This window comes from Thermobia domestica, chromosome 3 (genome assembly GCF_964235325.1).
Source record: "Thermobia domestica chromosome 3, izTheDome1.hap1.1, whole genome shotgun sequence".
In the NCBI taxonomy this organism is placed as follows: Eukaryota; Metazoa; Arthropoda; class Insecta; order Zygentoma; family Lepismatidae; genus Thermobia; species Thermobia domestica.
Genome location: NC_137456.1, coordinates 75,097,947 through 75,117,944, shown reverse-complemented (window position 1 = coordinate 75,117,944; position 19,998 = coordinate 75,097,947). Strand labels below are relative to the sequence as shown.

At 34.0% G+C, this 19,998-nt stretch overlaps 1 protein-coding gene across 2 annotated transcripts in view; it reads right to left on the bottom strand.

The window, feature by feature from the left end:
• Positions 1–8,483: 8,483 nt before the first annotated feature.
• Positions 8,484–19,998, bottom strand: part of LOC145680522 (protein HID1) — an 89,295-nt gene continuing 77,780 nt past the window's right edge. For both annotated transcript variants that reach the window (XM_081751128.1, XM_081751129.1), the window contains exon 17: positions 8,484–18,984. In XM_081751128.1, coding sequence (XP_081607254.1) covers positions 18,921–18,984 — 64 coding nt within the window. In that variant the 3' untranslated portion in view covers positions 8,484–18,920. The remainder of the gene's footprint in view (positions 18,985–19,998) is intronic.

Below are 19,998 nucleotides of genomic sequence, written 5' to 3'. Positions count from 1 at the left end.
ATTGCATTTATTACTGGATCACTATACATATTACAAATTTTACTTTTCCTGTTACTATATATATGAAAATTCTTCCTAAGATTTCTCACTCTCAAATTTTGCATTGTCCCTCTACCACGAAAAAAAAAAAATTGTGTACATAACCCTTTCATCTGTTTATAGTAGCAACAGTATTGATACTTCCTAGAAGTGCCTTACATGTTTTGAATACAGTTTGTATGTTACGTGAAATTATTAGTGAAAACTGTATAATAAACGCACGTACAACCTGGTGTCGGTATCTTAAAACTGCATAAAACGAAACAAAACCCATGATGTAGTATAGAGCCTACACAATAAACAAAATATATATTTTCCTCAGCTATCTTTGACACTAGTTTGCTTCATCTTTCATAACATGGTCATAGTACCAACGATACTCTTCACTTACAAAGTGCAACAGATCCTTGATATTTTTTTTTTTTTTTTTTTTAATCAGCCATTCAACCCCTGGAACAAAAATGCTATTAGAAACACTTGAGTTTCCTATCGAATGTCCACTTTCCAAAAAAGTGTAAAAGAATCATAGCTTTCTTTGGAAAGACAAGATCCAAATGCTTCTACCTGTATCCATTTCATACCTATTTTGTCCAAGCAAATCCTTTTTTCTATTTCTAAGTAAGATGACGCAGGTTATCAATATCTCTAAGTATGAAGCCGTATCAACCACATGATTTCCTTTACTTACTTGGATAATAATCATAATGTCGATATTTCTCTGGCAAAAACACATTTGGGTGAAGTCACATTTCCTTCCCAATTCAACCAAAATGGTGATCACAAGTATGCGAGACCCACCTCAGGGAATTTGTGTTCGATTGACTCCAAATAAACAAGTATATTCAAGTATTGATAAACAAATTATTTGAAAATTTTATTGTCCAGCACACGAATCTGTCCATAATACAACACTGTCTTTTGTCCGCAGGTTTGCATCTAGTTCAACAGCAGTCAGCAGTGAACTTGCAACTTCAGTATTTTCGCGCCAAGCAATACTTTCTGTTCAAGTTCATGTAAGCCCAAATTATAAAACCACATTTGCCTTTTATAAAATGCTTCAAATGTACTGTTATAGCAATATAATTGCGCACTTACCTGTTTAAAATCGCACGTAGATAGAAAGAGGTAGTATGAACATACATTTTATGAACATACATGACACTTTATTTTACAGCATACCTTCTTCATCGTTTCCAAATCTCTTCATTCAGACGAAGAATTACTTAAATGAGGTGTTGTAGCAAGAATAACAAAAGGCACTTTTATCTACCACTAAAACTCACATTTTAGAAAAATGTAACATGACACAATCATCTTCTAACCTCTTCACAATTATAATAGTTCGCACTACAGGCAAAACGTTCTTATTCTGACTATATTTCGGTTACGATAGGAATTTGAATTTCCATGTACTAATTATGCCTTTTTCACATATTCTTTTACTATTTCTTACATATACGGAAAGTATTTTAACATCATCTTCGTAGAAATTTGTAGATTTAACGATCAATCAATTCTCTACTTTAGTAATTATAATATCATTATCATAGAAACGCCTTCTTTCCCACAAATAGTATTTTAATTTTGGAAAGAGATAGAAATCTGATAGTACCAGGTCGGGTTAATACGATATAAGGAACAACAGATCATAGCCAAACTACTAAAATATTTAATTGTTTCTGTAGTACAGTATGCAAGTGCATTGTCCAGCTAGCAGCAACCGACCATTTGATGCCAAACTCCGTCCCTTTTTTCGTGATAGCATCCTGTAACTGTTGCAACCGATACCTGAATTATGCTTCTGTTCTTGCAACTTTTTTTGTAAGTAATAAGTCAATATCACACCTTTGTACGGTGTAGTCCCAAAACACAGATAATATAAATATAAAAGATTTGTATTGAGGTTTCTTTTAGGAAGAAAGTATATTAAAAATGTAAAATCAACAAACTTGGTTAAGACACTTTACTGTGGCGTCCTGGAAGACGTCAGCAGATAAGTAGACATTGAAATTAATAGACATATAATAAAATCTCTCATATGTACAAAATAAAGTACTATTTTTCATATATATACGCATAATTGTATATTTTGTAAGGAAGAAAGTCTTAACATATTACAGACACCAGAATCTCGGCAGGACGACTTGACCTTATTCTTTTGCGTGTTGGGTATACCAAGATTTCATCCATTTACTGTCATATACATAGGGTCGACCGATTTATCTTGATACGTCTTTGTACCTTTTAAACTAATGGACAAAAATGTTGATATTTTGTATCATGCATATATCAGCAGGGGGCATTGTTTGACATTTTCCGTGATACCACAATGTTAACAGTGTTGCAAACCGAACAAAGTTTTATTTTTTTAATGGAATTACGTCATATTATTACATATTTCAAATCTACTATAAACAAAACATGCAATACCTTACTTGGCATGCAGTGTTGCAAACTAAAAACCCTACAGTATTACAAACACCGAAAAACAACCTACCTTTGAAGAGTTCTACAACAGTAATAACGCAAGTGAGACTACCAGGGTAATACACATTCAAGTAGCGGAATCTGTGACACGGAGTCATAGGCAGGATGGAAACCGGACAGAGACAACTCGTGATGGTTGAAGCCCTCAACGTGTCTCGCGCTGTCATTTCCAGAGACTGGACATGCTTGAAACAGAAGAGAATAATCCGTTGGAGACCAGAATGAGATCATCCACTGATAATATCAAAAAGGGAAAACCATTACTTGGTGTTATCGGCTCGGAGAAACAGAAGGCAAAGTGCAACTGACTTGCAACGTTGACTTGTACTGGTAACAGGACGCAGTGTATCATTCCAAACCATGAGCAATTGACTGCAGGAAGGAGGTTTGTATGCACGAAGACCGATGGTGTATATCTCTCTGACACCCCTAGAGTGTAGGGCTCGTAAAAATTGCGCTGCTGAATATCGTGAGTGGGGGCATGTTGAGTGGAGCACTGTTCTGTACTTGGACGAGTCACGTTTCAGTTTACAACCATACAATCGATGCCTCATCTCATCTGGAAGGAATGTGGAGCTCGAAACTTTCCTTTCATTTGCAGGAGGTATCTCAATATGGAAGCGCTGGAATAAGGATGTGAACAGGATTCACCACAGTTTGACGCACAACTCTTCAAATTATCCGGAACGGTATTCTAACAGCGCAGTGATACAGAGATGAAATAATCAGGCCTCACGTTGTTCCTGTGGATGCAGCAATTGAAATTGTTTCAATTTTTGTGGACGAAAACCCGACCTCATCGAGCATATGTGGTAGATACGATGATGCAAGCAGAGAATATCGAATGGATGGCCAGCGTTCTTTCCAGACCTAAATCCCAATGAACACTTGTGGGACATAATCGGCAGACGTATTGCAGCTAGGCCAGCATCACCTGCAATTCTGCAACAGTTGGAAATGACCCAACTGGAGAAGTTGGAAAATGTCCCTTAGGTCAGTATTGACAACTGATCCAATGTATGTCAAACAGATATCCAGCACTTTAAGCCATTTATGTGCAAATGTCTATTGCTGTCATGTTACTGTGGTGTCTTTTTATGTATGTTGAGCATCCAGCATAGATAATTGCAGTGATGGCGGCAACAAACCCCCAACAACTTAACGCATCGGCAATTTTGAGTTCCCTCAGTCGCTTTTGAGTTTTCTGGCTTGCTCCTCTATTTATTTTGCCCAGTATACATCTGCCAGTATACCAGTACACCTGCTACTTTTTCAATGAAGTCGTTAGGCTGACGTAAGAAACACGGGGCACAGCAACACCGCTCACCAGACGAAGACAAGGAGCTCATTCCATCACTCAGTGTGATGCTTATCTAAAAATTTATTATCTGATAAAGGTAAAAACTTTTTCTCTTTCCTCACACATAACAATTTCATTTAACAGCCAGTAATTGGAAGCTACAACAAAGCTAATTACTGATTATGCCAGTGTCTAGCTAACAATTTTAAGATTTTTAAGGACGATTAACAGAGATTAGTCGTTCACTTGCAGTGTCTTATAAGTCACTCCTTAATTTCAATTAATTTAAATCCTTTTATTTAACTGAAATTGTCGAAAGTAAGGCATTACACACAATCTCTCGAGATTTTACTTAACATTATTTATATTCCACGTAAGTTCTATTATTATTAAGGAATTTTCTTAAACGAACGGAATATTCGTATTTGTCGACTGCAACATATTATACGGCCCATTATGAAGCACATTGGAAATTATTGCCTCCAATTCGTACACATCTTCTGGTTTTCTTGAGTATACCTCTTTCTCTGACCACCTCCAAAGAAAAAAAAATCACATGATCAGATCTGGGCTGCGGGCGAGTCATTTAAGCAGATCATCGATCGGGGAAATCATACAATCACTAGGAATAGAATTTGCCATACGCAGGAATCCACCGGTCTGTATAGCTTGGTCTCACAATCTTGTAACATTTTCAAATATTTTTCTGTATTTATTGTTGTATCAAAAGCAAAATAAAAAACAGAGAGACATCGCACCACATACTTATCTTCAGACGTCCCTGCACCTTCTGAACACAGATGTCCGAATTCTCACTCGCCCAACAATGATAATTGTGTGTCTACGAACTTCTAAAAATAAAACTATAGCCTTACTAACCGAACAGTTTTGGCCAATTATGTCATGCCATGCCATAAACGTTCAAATGAATTTCATCCTGTTTGTTGTTAGTAGTTTACGATGACGTTTCTTAACTGTTTTTAGCACCCAGAGTCAAGTGGATTCCAAGCCGTTTACCTTTTGGACGCATACCTCAGATTCCCCTACCGGGGCTGTCGTCTTGCCACACACTTCCATATTTAACTTAAGCATTATATTTAATTACAAATAAAAAGGCATGCCAAACAAACCTTCAAAAAACTGGGTGAATTATGGCTCAATTCCATTTAAAAATCAATTAGGAAATGAAAAGCATATTATTCTAAAAATAGGCAACTTATTATATATCATATTGATAAAATTCTCAGATTAAATTTTATTGTTGATTTGCAAAGAGTAATTGACGATTTGCTTTCCTTTCCAGCCTCTACCATCTTTTAGTCCTCTTTCTTTCTTTTCTTTTTTTTCCCCCACAGAAGGTAAATTCGTAGACAAATTTCTAGATTTCGTTTTAATTTTACCACAATATTGATTATAAAATATCACATGACTTGTCTAATGTTCTCTGGTGTCCTCTAAAAGTTTCTTTAAGACTAAAATTTCTACGATGGTGGATCTCGACATTTAAATCAAGTGACAGCTGCGTAGTTAAAATGCAATGTTACGCCTTAAGGTTTCCTTTTAGTTAATGTTACGTATTCCTGTTGTTGTCCATCGTATTTTTTACTCGTAATTTATGTATGCAAGTGGCATCGTTACATGTTTTGAATACTGCACTTAAATACTGCAAAGAAGTGAGAATATTTCGGTAGTGCAACATCTCAAGAAGACTTAGAATAATGAGGTTACACCTCCCATTGGCAAACTGCACACACATTATTCAATGTGTTAATGTGCTTAACTACATATTTGTTACGTGGCAACATTCCGTACCAGCATTAACTTAGTAATCCAGTTTCTGCTTCTTCTTTTTTTTTTAAACCAGTAAAGAAGTTCGTGCTGGCTGATATTTTTGCATATTTGGATGGCGCGTCATAGAAAATTATTACACACACAATGATTCCTGTCAGCTTATTCATAGTACGAATAGAAAAGTGTTACTGTTTTGAACGAATGTATGCTCAGATTAGTAATTGTATTCGTGTATTTTTAGTCAAATCATGAGATACTAATAACCGCCGATATTTTATCTTATTTTTATTTTTTAAAATGTTTTGCTGAGCCGCCATCAGTCTTAGTAAGTAACAACAAAACTGTGTTACTCAATAACTGCTAAACACATTTTAAAATTATGATACAGTCAATCTGTTAATCTGTTTTCCTGAATTACCAAATGAGAAGATTTCAGTTGGCAGTCAGTGTGTTAAATGGTTCCATTTTAACCTCTATGTTTTTTTTTTTTTTTTTTTTTTTTTTTTTTTAACACTGCTTTTAGTTTACATCTCCCATACACAGACTAGCACAGTGTAATAATTTAACCTAATTTAAGAACACTGTAATGTTTCTTCTTTGATATACAAAATGTAACTTTCTGTCATACGTTTCCAGAAGACGACGAAATTGGAAAATCGAAAAGGAGGATACAATAACTATAAAACAAAGCCAAGTTCCACATTCATCAAATAGTTTGAAAGTTAACATGCACATGATTCGGTTTTTTTTTTTTTTTTTTTTTTTTTTTTTTTTTTTTTTTTTTTTTTTTTTTTTAATTATGTGAATTTAGTGTATCACTCAAGTTTGCGTGTGTACGAAGTGTTACCAAAGAACTTCAGAGAATCTTTCCGTAAGTTTCAAGTTACCTTAAATCCTAATTTCATCGTCACTTTCAAGATAGTTACCTTAGACTTTATGCAGCCATTTTTTCCCCATTGTTGGAAGTCCATTTGCTGTAGCGTATTCAAGAACTGTTAAAATTCCATTTCAATCTCTTCGACTGGATATCTAATATAATAAAGCTTCCGTTTCAACTCGAGTTTCATTTTGAGGAAGAGGTAGAAATCACAAGAGGCTAGGTCGGTAAACGGGATGAGTGAGAGTCAATAGTTATTTTATTGTTGATTTGATCTCGTTAATCGTCCCTTAAAAGAGGAACACTTCGCTGAAATTCATCCGCTAGAATGTGTTGACATGTCCCAAACGGAACTTCTCTTTTTTAACGTTTTACAAGGCAGTAATTTCTCCAAAAATGGAATATTGCCTACTTATCAAGAAAATGGCAGCTTCTATAAACCTGTCCAGGCTAAATTCAGTTTTAAACTTCTTTCATGTCAATAGTGCATTTCAGAGTACCTCACGTACATGAGATAACAAACACGCACTTCTACAAACACAAAATATTACTGAAACTTGTCATAAAATCAGTGATCTCAAACATCTGCATAAACTCAGGTCTGAAACACTAGTCTCAGAACTGCACCTCTCAGATAAACACGCAACACACGTCTTCCATAGAGTTGGACCTAGACTATCAAAAATTCAACGTTCTCTGCTTTGCAGATTTTCAAAGTTATATAACGAAATTATCGCATACACCTGTCGATTTAATTCTGAAGCTGGATATAATTCTGCATTACGACGTGATTTTAATGGATAAATTTTAGTGTGCTATTGTTAACTTTTGTTATTGTTACTTTAGATGTTTGTTTCATTATTGTATTAATATGTTATTGCTCATACATTGATTTGTTAGATATTCCGATATAAACTAGCGTGCAACTGTATCTGGAAGTATGTTCGTAAATAAATATTCTAATTCTATTACAAACATCATAGATTGTCTGGCTTCTGTCCTCAAGGATTACTTCACGCACTTTAGCGATAATTTCTGAAATCATGCATGATGACAGCCAACCCGGATGTTTGTCATCCTCCACAACAATCCTTTCGGCCATCTTTTTAATACATAAATTACTCACATGTACTTGCTTGGCCGAAAATATGGAAAAGCCTCCTTCGATAGTCAGTGGGTTTCAGCTGCTGTTTTGTTCAACTCGAAACAAAACTTAGTGCAGATAAGTTACTCTTTTACGACAGTCATTTCGAAATTAGCATCAGATACGCTAAGAAAGGCGTGCATTCACAACAATCCTATTTGACAGACTGCTAGTTGAAATACACACCATGATTCTATTAGCAGCGGGAATTCGTACTCTAATTAGTTTGGGAGGAGTACTAAAATTCTGAAAACATTTTTGGTCGCATCTCGTATATCTGAAAAGAAGAGCAATAATTTTTCTGCGAACTTAACGTGCAGTTACGATCATAAAACAATACCTAATATTCACCAAAAAGAAATCAAGGAGTCCCTCTATATATATTAAAAAGAAAAACGGTAAACTATATATTTTTAAAACTTTAAAATATCAGGCCTTTTAAATGGTGCTAGAAAGACATCAAAGTATGCAGTAACAATAACACATCAACTGCTTTCTCACAAATTCTTATTGTTTTTTTTTTTTTTTTTTTTTTTCCTCCTCCTCAATTTGAATCCATCATAATTCCATTGCAAAACACTCAACGACTGCGACTAAAGAGGTCGTAGGGAAGATGTGAAGTCAACATTTAGTTAGTTACAATAATCAACAAAAAAAGACACTAGGTAATTGAAATAGGTAATTGAAATAATTTTTGAATTTCAACGATTTACTTCTTTTATGACGTTTTACAGGTTTTTTTTATTGTTTTATAAATATGCTATAAATAAATGCAGATAGCAAGGAAATGTGCTAAATTACATTTTTTAAAGAACGCAAAAGGGCTTACAACATATTTTCTAATATTTTTACTTTTTTTTTTAGTACACATACTGGACACACACAAAATACAATGGACTGCAACAGATATTTGGTCTCAGCATATATGTTTTTCCATATATCACAGAGTAATTTATCAATGCATATTATACGTCCTCATGTTCTCACTCTCATTTAGCCAACCATTCACAACATTTATATATAATATACATACAGCATGTGGAATAAAGGCCCTCAAAAGTTGTCAGGACATGGCTCTATCATTGAGGAATAGCACTGATACTCCCAAGCTGGGAGTACTTATGATGACAGAAGTTTGGAAGGCAAAATGTCGTCTACTAAAGCTTTCTGTCTACAAAAATGTATAGTTACGTACAGTCATGTTCAAAATTCATACATCCACCTTTCAGAAGTAGTGTAAGCTTATTTTTAGACAGAATTGTAAAAACATTCATATATATTGGTATTGAGTACATGTTCATACTGCTACGACAATCATGTGAATTAGTTTTTCAACAAACAACGCTTTTTTCGGAATTTACTGGTTTGTTTCTCAGAACAATCGTTCCGCGAGTTATTTCAATAGCATTTTATGAAGAATATTAATACATTAGACTCCAGCATATTTATCTACAACAAGCGAAACAATCTCGGGGAAAACAAAATAAACAGGGCTTATTTATCACTCCCCTTCCCACCATTTGCAAAATAAAAAAACGCATACATTGTTCGTCATTTCAAGTCTACCTTATGTGTGCCAGTAAGGGTTCATAACTATTTTTACATTTTTGTTTATAATGCGAAAATGAATCAAGGTAAATAAAATCTCGTGTGGAGATCAATAAATACTAAACATACAAATTATTGAACAAAAATGCACGACTAGTATATCCAACTGTTATTACTAATTAAATTTCATACACGACTACTGTGAAGGTGGTGTGTACCAAAAGTTGTGTTGGAAAGGAAGCGCAGTGTTTAACAAGGTTAAAGTACACTGGGAAAGGAAGGCTGTCAGTAGATGATATAATCTTTTAAAAGTAAGTTGCGAGAAACCTTCAGTCTCATTCCATACAAAGAACCGTTTAATACTATCACTTCAAAAAGTCTGTAAAACCTTCTGTCATAGATGGCAAATTTTCCTGACCTTCCTACACTTCCGCCCTCAAATCAATATTTCTCCCTCGCTCTCATCCTTAAATAATAATCACGCCCCCACTGCCCTCACCCCTACCCTTCAATATGGCCGTCCGCACTCTCAAATAATATTAAAATCCTCAGCGTTTACCCTCAAATGAAAAATTCGCTGCTCTCATAATTACTCTCGTGTACAAAAATGAGAATGAAAGTAACTTTCACAAAGAGAAAATGAGTAAGTGTACCCATCCCTGCTCTGTGTTGATGAGCAAGATGGTTATTTTCATTGTAAACAAACAAATTACACCTAATTAACATCTACATGTTTATGTTCCTTTCCGCTTTTCGAGTTCATAGACATTACTCTCCCTCCGTGTATTCATGAATCAAACAAGAACGAACAACGTCCAATGGGTAGAAAATGTGCTGCACTATCTCCTGTTTCAAATATCTTTAATATTGTCAACTGACATCCATAGATCTATAATGTTTAAACATCTGGTACATTACACAACCTACTTGACCAACCGATCGTTAATAATTATGATTTTCTAAGTTTAACGTCCCATGATTATGAACCGAAGCTAACGTAGACAGTGGTGATGATAATGAACGAAGTGATAGAATGAAGAAAGTGGGAGGAAACGAGAGAACCTCGAGAAAACCCACGTACAGGGTGTTTATCTACCTCAAAGCCCACTTGGCGCGAGCTGGGATCAAGCCAGGAACGCCACGCACCAAAGGTGAACGTTCTACCACTGAGCCACCGCCACTCACAATCTTAAAACAGCTCACCTTGTATATAGTGGAAACATATGTTATTTTAAACACATTTATTCTTTACTCTTAAAGCTAAAATTTTAAGAATGTATCTCTCATACTCTTCGTTAAAATGACATTATTTCATTTTACTGCTGACATTTGGTTTCTTCGTCAAATTCCAAAATGATTTTCCCATTCAATGTAACAAACATTTTCCACAATTTACTAATTATGATCAAGATCTGATAACTTTAATCCCTTGGAAAATTTAGAAGACCATGAAACATACTAATGGAATTAGATAAACCTATCTGAAAAGCATGAAAAAGCAAATGGACTATCACAAGTCTCTACGATTGATCTCTTACAACGTAGTTTCGGTTTTGATTCTCTGTAAACACGGTTACCTTAATGATTTACTTGCTTCCGTCAGGTGACTTGATCTATGACTCCAGTAATATCCAATCAACAGGATTTTTTTTAAAAACTATTTGGTGGTACTGACTATTTTTCTGAATTGACACGCGTTTCTTTCAGGAAAATTAATGTCATTAGGACTGGCTTCAAGTCAATGCAGTTCTTTAAAGAATACAGGTACAAGCAGAAAGGTTTTAAAAGGAAGGAAATTCAAGGTCTTTTGAGCATGACTGAACTTGTTTTAAGACAAAATAGCTTCAACGGAACAAGAAAAAATTACCACCAGTTACATTTAAAAAATTAGCAAAACAACAAGAAGCCTGTACTTCAAGATGTAACTTCTATAGTGGGAGGAACTGAATTATTTTAATATCGTACAGAATATAATATCGTACAGAATACGAAGTCCAAATGTTTACAATTACAACATACGTAAAGAAATTGTTATTATAGAACACAGACATATTATTTATAAACACTGTTGTATTTTCACATTCTTCCAGTTATATTCAAACAGCGTTTTTAAACCAAGTTAATATTTATACAATTTCTGCCATCTTCGAGAAAGAAGCCACTGATGACAAAATTACAAACCATTTTCCTACATCCTGTAATTCTTTTCTTTTTCTTTTTTTAATTATTATTTTTTTTCACATACACAAAAGCTTTATAATACGAAATATGAAAAACAAAAAATAAAAATAGTAATATTAATTATACAACAAATCGATACAATATAAAGCTACACAGGAACAACTACTTCTACTCACAAATAAAAATAATTTACTAACGGCGCATTAATTTTTTCGTTACGAAATCTGAAATTAGTGTCAACAAAATTTATTATCGAATACTCAAAATTCAGCCGTGTGCGCGCTATTAAAAAAAAAAAATAAATAAAAAAAATAAAAAAAGTCCAAATCAAACTGGAAAACTGCCGATGAAATTGAAGGGTATGTGGCACTATAAAGACGAATATCAGGGTTGGACATACTATGATTTCTAATAATCTATTAAAAAAAGTAAAAATAAAATAAGCAGAGAAAGAGGATAAAAATAGAAAACTATACAGAATAAATTATGAGAATACTGTATCTCGCTTAGATATATTTATCATTTGCAACCCTGAAATTCTAGTTCTTAGTCATATACAGTACAGAAAACTACTTAAATCAGAGACAATAGCACGGCCCCTTTGTAAAATGTAGTGCCATAGAGGTTTCAGTTTTAGCACCAATATTAGAATTGCGCGGATAATCATCCTTATATTATTCTGACAACTATTACATATATTTGCTTATCGAGCACATGAAATACATTGTAATATTGCAAATTACTCAGTGGGTAATTTGAAATGTTAAATATGAGCTATCGATCACTTTGAAATAGGCTTTTTATTTAACATTTCTTAAAGATGCAAAATATTCAGTATGACCAAATAAAAACTATATATCATACACATCCTCTTCATTATACAGATAACCTTTGTTGAAAATGCTCAATTTTTAACTTAAAATTACTTACATGTATATATGTATGTTGTATGAGTAAGGTGCCTTTAATATCAACACAGAGACGTATTTAAACTATGATTGAAACTATGCAGAAAGTATGTTTTGTTACAGTTATCTATCTAGTCGCATTTAAACTCATGCCTGACCACCATACACACCGTCAATATTGTTCAAATGTACTTGTGATGGCTAGTTAAAGGAATCCAAGTAATTGTGTAGTAACTCTACGCCTAGTACTTACTAAATATTCATTCCATCGTTATTAATCAAGTAAGGCCACTTTACATTGAAAACATTAAGAATGGAAATTGAAAGAAACTTATGGAAAGAAGGAAACCAATAGAGCTTCTTCATAGCTATATAGTTAGGAAATCGGCATGGAAAATTGGCGTTCTAATCCAGATGAGAATTTATATAATTCAGATTCCTTGCTAAGCTGTATGTTCACGTCCCCGTCCTCAAACAGAGCAATAAACTTCAAACCAATCAAGTCAATCTAATACTAACCAAATAAACGTATTCGCTTGTCGAAACTGAACAAGAAGGGAGGGAAATCTAGATAAACACTACAAGTGATCAGTAGTATCGAATCCAACTCGGCACTTACTGCTTATAAAGCATGAACTTTCGAGTTTGACTGCTCATTCGTCCTGCCTTCTAAGCACATACAATTTTCTTCTTACATTTTACATGCATATTTCCATAATGCATTGCCCTGAATATCAACTTTTATCAGTTTCACTGTATATTTTATTAAAGAGAGAGATTTTGTTCCTAATTTTATCTAGAGATAGCAAAGACTGCCAGCTTTGATTTACTAAAACAGAATAAACAACTAAGAAAACTTCTATATGTAATTAGGAAAGCAAAACGGATGACAGAGTGATTTGATTGATACTTAAGCCTTTTGTCAGCAGCGAGGCGTGATCGAAAGTTCAAAGTGGGACCTGAACTACCGTAGTGCATTCGATGTTCTTCCAATGGAAATCAACCCCGGAATCTCGTTCATCGAAGATATATGCGCTAGCGGCTAGCCCAGCAAGGAGAGCCACATAAGAGTTACAAACCTATTATGAAAGTAAATGGAGTTCATACATATATATATATATATTTCTGCAATATGTATCATTGGCAGGCACCTATATTAACTAGTTAGTGAGTCGCGCGATAGATCTTTTTCATAAGAAACTGCACTTTTGGTTTATTTATATCAGTGTAAACTAACATGAGTTTTGCAAACACAATTTTGCTGTAGACACTGAGCCGTACTGTAAAGTAACTATTTTGTAAACATTGAACATATCATGAATACTAAGACAAAAATTGACGAATATCTACAAGGCATGTGCATTTGAATAATACGCTACGAAGAGTTAATGTCATACAGATACATCGTAAGGTCATGTCCTAAATAATAATCAAAATAGAACAATAAATTCAAGATAGCTGAATTTAACTAACAATGGAACGCATTATGGTGGCTGGATTCTACTTTAAACTCGGAACTACTTTAAGTTCACGTCTCACATAGCCTGTTTGGCGTGGGAGACCCGAGTTCGATTCCCGGTGGGAGCTCGTGTGGTTCGTATTCCACGTTAATCAGTAGGTACACGTCTCATATAGCCTCGCTGCTGAACGGGACGTTAAACTCAAAATCAACAACTCACATAGCCTCGCTGCTGAACGGGACCTTAAACTCAAAATGAACAACTCACATAGCCTCGGTGATGAAAAGGAGCGGTAAACTTAAATAAACGAGTAAAAGACATTAACTTTAGACATAATGATCATAAACACAGGCTGTAATTTATGAGTACAGATACACATATTCATATACATATACTCATATATATTCCGCTACTTTATTCCACTTTCTTGATCACTCCCGGTCCCAGATTTTTCTCTATATCTTGCTAGTTGTCACAATTTTTACTATTTCATATTACAGCTGTTATTTCTACAGATTATATGTAATGATTCTCTGCAGTCTTTTTTTTTTTTTTTTTTTTTTTCGATAACCTACTGAAACTTTGACCTGGTCACATTTCTTCCGTTACAACATTCAAACCTAATATCTAACATGATCGATAGCGGCAGAGAACTGGATAACTGACTTTAGTATCCTTTTTTTCTTTTCTTTCTCTTTTTTCACACAGCGACACCGAGCCGTTAAATGTTGCAAGCTAAGTATTAATTTACAGTTTCTTCAGTTGCATGAACGCTACTTAGAAAAAACAAACGAATAAATAAATAAACTCAAAGGAAGAAGTGGAAAAAAGATAACAGAATACTACAACTAAGTCTGATCTCTCGTCACTGTCAACCATACTGAATGCTCTGACGGTATAATGTCTTCACAGTACATAATGAAAAGCTACATTTAGGAATAAATGTTATGTGGCAACGTACAAAGGCACAAAATACATTTATAATAATTTCTTATCATGTAGAAGAAAAATATGTCTGTACAAGTTACAGCCGTCACATTTTGCATTACTGGCACACAATGAAATGTACGATAAAATAATATTTATAAAAGACAATAAAGTAATCACAGTGGCTTTACTGGCTTTATATATATATATAAGAACGAAGGCGTAAGTACAATCCAAGAAATGTTTATCTTAAAAATGTTACTCCTTGACATTTGGAACAATTCAAGTACTAAGGCCACACTGCCTGGGAATTAGTTTGATTCATATTGTTTCTAATAGACATCCGAGAAAATACTACTAGCTTTATGCAGGAAGCAAGAAACGTTCTCACAATTTTCGTACTTCTAATGCAGATTTTGTTCAGAGAAAAAATAAATGAAAATATACGTTTACATAAAAATAATAAACCTTTTGAAAAAAAAGAAAAAGTGGAATAATTTTTCATGAAAATAAAGACTGACAGAAATTCTTATTTGCTGAACAAGATATGGAAATATACTGATGTACACTATTTTTATTTAACATAGAGGAACCAACCGATCATTTGACCGGTGGGCTTTTCATTCCTTTACACTTTATAGCGGGTTTTCCAACTCACAACATCCCAACTGATGATGTATAAATAAACATCTTTTGGAATGTACAATCTCCTTCTAACTGCGAATCATTAAAACAAAAATGGTCAAAAAGACTCCTGCAACATAATTAAATCGAAAAAGGCAGAATGTAACACGCTATAACACAAACGGTATGTTGTCTTCGTGTCTCAGAGAGGTGGAGAACTCAAGATCTGCACAAAACAAAGTGAATGCCTCGGTACTTCACAGTAAAAATACTTCCAACTCACCCCTTACATTTGTTGCTTTTAAGTAAATTTTAGTTGCTGAAACTCATTGAAAACCATAAAATATAGATATGCAAACACAAAATTCATGTTATTTATACAGTTTGAATTAACAACGTATATGTTAACGAAAACTTAGTTTGAAATATAAGTGTGTGTGCGTGTGAATGAATAAAATATATCGCATTTACCCGACTATAAGACGATTTTTTTTTAATTCGTCATTCGAAATTATTTACGAGGTCATCTTACATTCGTAGATTAAGCTTTGGTAAATGACATCAATGTTTTACGTTGGGTAATAGCTTATACCGAACGTTAAAATATACCTTCATTTTCGTAGTCACTGTTGAGCTCCTTCGTGGCTGTGGTTAGCGTACACGACCCGGGTTCGATTCCCGACGGAAGTTCATGTGGTTCGGATTCTACGTTAATCAGTAGGTCCACGTCTCATATAGCCTCGCTGCTGAAAGGGACGCTAAACTCAAAATCAACTCAACTAGCAGTCACTCTTGTTTTGATTTTAAATACGATGAAGGAAAAAAAAAGTTGTGAAAATAAAAATGCATGTAGCATAAACTATAAATGATACATATTTTATCTGTTCTTTTATATTTTCATAATTTAGGCAACCAATAATTGGCAAAAGTTTACAATAGGAATGTCAGGGGCGTCATTTAGGGGGGCAGGGAGGGGTATTTGTCCCCCCCCCCCAAGTTTGAGATTATAGATTTTCTCAATAGAATAGTCGTAAATCAGTGAAGAACGTGAAATTTTACTTATATCAAGGGGTCTTGCACCCCGAAGCAAAATCTGAAATGACGCTCCTGAGGAATGTTAACTTTTTATGTTGTGTCTTTAGATATTTTATATCAATAAAACAATTTGTAATTTTGACTATTCAGAATTTGTTAATAATAAAAAGAAAATTCTCAAGAACACTTTTCAAAGTGAGAAGGTCTTCTTATATTCGGATAAATACGGTACACCTTCCTGAACCTCGGGAAATGACTAAACATTAATATGGGAAAAATTATTGTAACGATTAAACATCAATCATATAAGCAAATTTTTTTTTAAAAAATCTAACTACGTCTCTTCTCGACGTACAAAAGGATACATGGCGCAATGAATTAAAGTACATAGAATACAGGAAACTGACACTACATTAGTAAGTTTTCTTAACGACCACATATTTTGATCTATGAATTGAAAACTAAAAGCAACGTACCAATCGTGGTTTTAACTTTAGTGGAACTTAAGTTGGGCGTCACTTTTGTAATTTTATAATATAGAGCACAGGAAATATTCATAAGCTGCAGCAGTAGCTTTCTAATTCGGTTGCACCAGTTTTCTATTTTGGTGATCGGGACTGCTACACAGCTCCTTCCGAATCTTTAGGCTAATAGCCGATTAGACAGCAATAGAAGGTAGACATACCGATCACCAAAAAAGTAATTAAGAATTGGGTCATGTTTAATTGTACGCACAGTCTACTGAACTAATAAGTATGACTATGTCTTCCTGACTTTCCACACATACAAAATCAAACGAAATAGGTAAACCAATTCGGAAAATAAACAATTTACCACATTTTACTGTATGTAAATTTCGAAACGCAACAATTTACGGCTAAAAGTAATCTGGTTTTAAAGTGTTTTACTAATTTTAGATTGCACATTTAAAATATATGAATGGTACAACTTTTAAGTCATAAATTTAAAATAAATTTAATTTCTGATCACAGTCTATTCTGTTCACAAGTGTTTGTTAACCCTGATTCGAATATCTGCAGAATAAAACTTTGCACTACAGCTTTAACTATTAAAACAATAATAATAATTACGGTTAAAAACATAGCATATCAAATTTCTATAAGTATTTCTTTCTTTTCATAATTTTTATCTTAACTAAATGTATAGTAAGATACAAACAAAAATAAAAATTAATATAGTTCAAACCTAATTAATTTACTCTATCATACTCTAATTTTAAGAAAGAAAAAATCATGTATAAGAGAAAACATATTTGTGATATTTATTTCGTCATTAGCAGCTCATAAAACAAATGAACACAGGTTCCTTTACTGCCAGGAAATAAAAGAGAATTATCACCTCAACGCAACTTAAGGCACAATTATACTCAGCAAAAGTTAAGTGTAGAACATTTGTAGCAGTGCATTATTTATATATGTAACTCAGCTTGCAATTTACTATTTACCTATTAGTTCTGACCATACGTCTAAATGTGTGCGCCACAAAGAGCTAGCGTGTTACTGAAATATACACGAAAATATTTTATTGTGTTACAAGAAAGGTACTCGAAACCAGAGTTAACACAATGACCATGAGGGAAATTCCAACTGTTCAACCTTACAAATTCAGTTTATTATTCCCTCCAGTATTCAACTTTTAAGACACCCAATATACACATTTTCTAGTAATTTCTGTAACTTGCAAACTCTGATATAGATTTCTAGAGTAAAATAATGGTGCTATTGAATAATAAACCAACCATTAAAATTTTGCTATGATATGTAACTGAATTTCAGAACAATACACACAAGTATCAATCAGTACTCACTCACCTTCCTAGTCGGACACCTTGAAACGATCACGTTATTACCAAAAGCGTTTAAGAAACAGTACATGCGGTCTATTTTTCCTGAATAAATTTAAAATGTTTCTAATTTGTTTTTTTAGTTGCAGGAAAACCAAATATTACTCCTGGAAACTTCCTACATCATGCAATAATGCAATGTTTAAGGTCGTTTATATCTAATTTGATTACCACGCATACGTACATACACTTTGACATTTCGTCCAACAGAGCAGAAAATGTTACGACTACAAACACATTAAAGCTAATACATGAAGAATAATTAAAATGTTGTATAAAATAGAAACAAATGTGTACGAAAACTTCATATAATAAGAGAGATGTATTATAACTGTTTTGGAAAACTTATCAATAATCAGAAATTCACACATATACTCACTTATAACTTAACTTTAAATATATTTCTTATAGCATAATTTAACAAAATGTGCTACAACGTTTTGTCAACTTTCTGATACATTGACAAAGAAACATTTTTGATATAATATAGAAAGACATTAACAATACTAAACCCTGCTAAGGTTTAACGCACATAAAATGCATCCTTCATGATTTGCATTAGCCACTAACACTGATGGCTATATTTTACAGGTAGAAGATAAAGAGCTAATCATATACCAGTTATGTACAAAAATAGCGCACGTTTATACTTAAATCTTTACAAGGATATATTTTTTTAATTCATTTATGCTTTCAAGAAGAGCAGCTAACTCACTCACAAATACTTTTCTTCAATCACACTCTTTGGATCTCGAATAGTTTTACATCTGTATCATACCATATTGGAGGATCAACATTCCTACGGGAAAAAATCAAAACATAAATCTTACTCAGATCAGTACAAAGAATACAAATGCATACAATCTACATACGCTTTGTTTTCGTTATTAAACCGAACTTAAGTTTTTTTAGTTTAACATCCCGCGATTATGCTCATATACGCTAAAGGTAGTGAATGATTAATGCTACCTAATGAACGAAGGAAGGATTGGTTAAACAGAAAGTGGAAAAAAAGGAGTAAATTTCCCAGACCACAAATTCACATTTGAATCAAGGATCCTTCACACCAAAGATAAGCTATGTCTCAGCTCTCCTTTTCATTAACACGTTCGCTGCTGAGAATGCCCATCGGCGTCCAGTACTGAATTTGGCATATGCGCCGGACGCCTCTCGGCGCTTGTCCCTGCAGCTGATTCACTTGCACCTGCACCTTGCACCAATACCTGCACTAGCGCTGGGGGGAAAGTGAATCAGCTGCAGGGACAAGCGCCGAGAGGCGTCCGGCGTATATGCCAAATTCAGTACTGGACGCCGATGGGCGTCCTCAGCAGCGAACGTGTTAAAGAAATTAATTACCTTGTTCAGTGATCAATTTACATGAAACAGCTGGCAATTTAATTCCCACGTATGTGTTACCTACTTGCGCGTATATCGTATATCGAAAAAAGTATAAACACCAACAATTCTTTTGAGTTTCATTGAATTACATGTTCGATATTTGATAAAAGAATACATTTGAGAGAAATATACTTTTCTAGCATTGTGCTTTTCAAGTTATTTCTTGAATTCCGTATTGTTCTTCAACTCTTATTTCCATCACTTCATGCTGTTCTCTCATTCAGAAAGACGTTGTAAGGAGTACGGTGCAAAAGTTCATCATTTCACCGTTTCTTAAAAACCTTGACACTAAATAAATTTCAGTTCTCTCGTGATTCTTTGGTTAACACATGCGCCTTTCGTGCGGGAAACCAGGATTCGATCACTGGTGGGACCTCAGGTCATTCAGATACCACGTTAAGCTGTAGGTTCACGT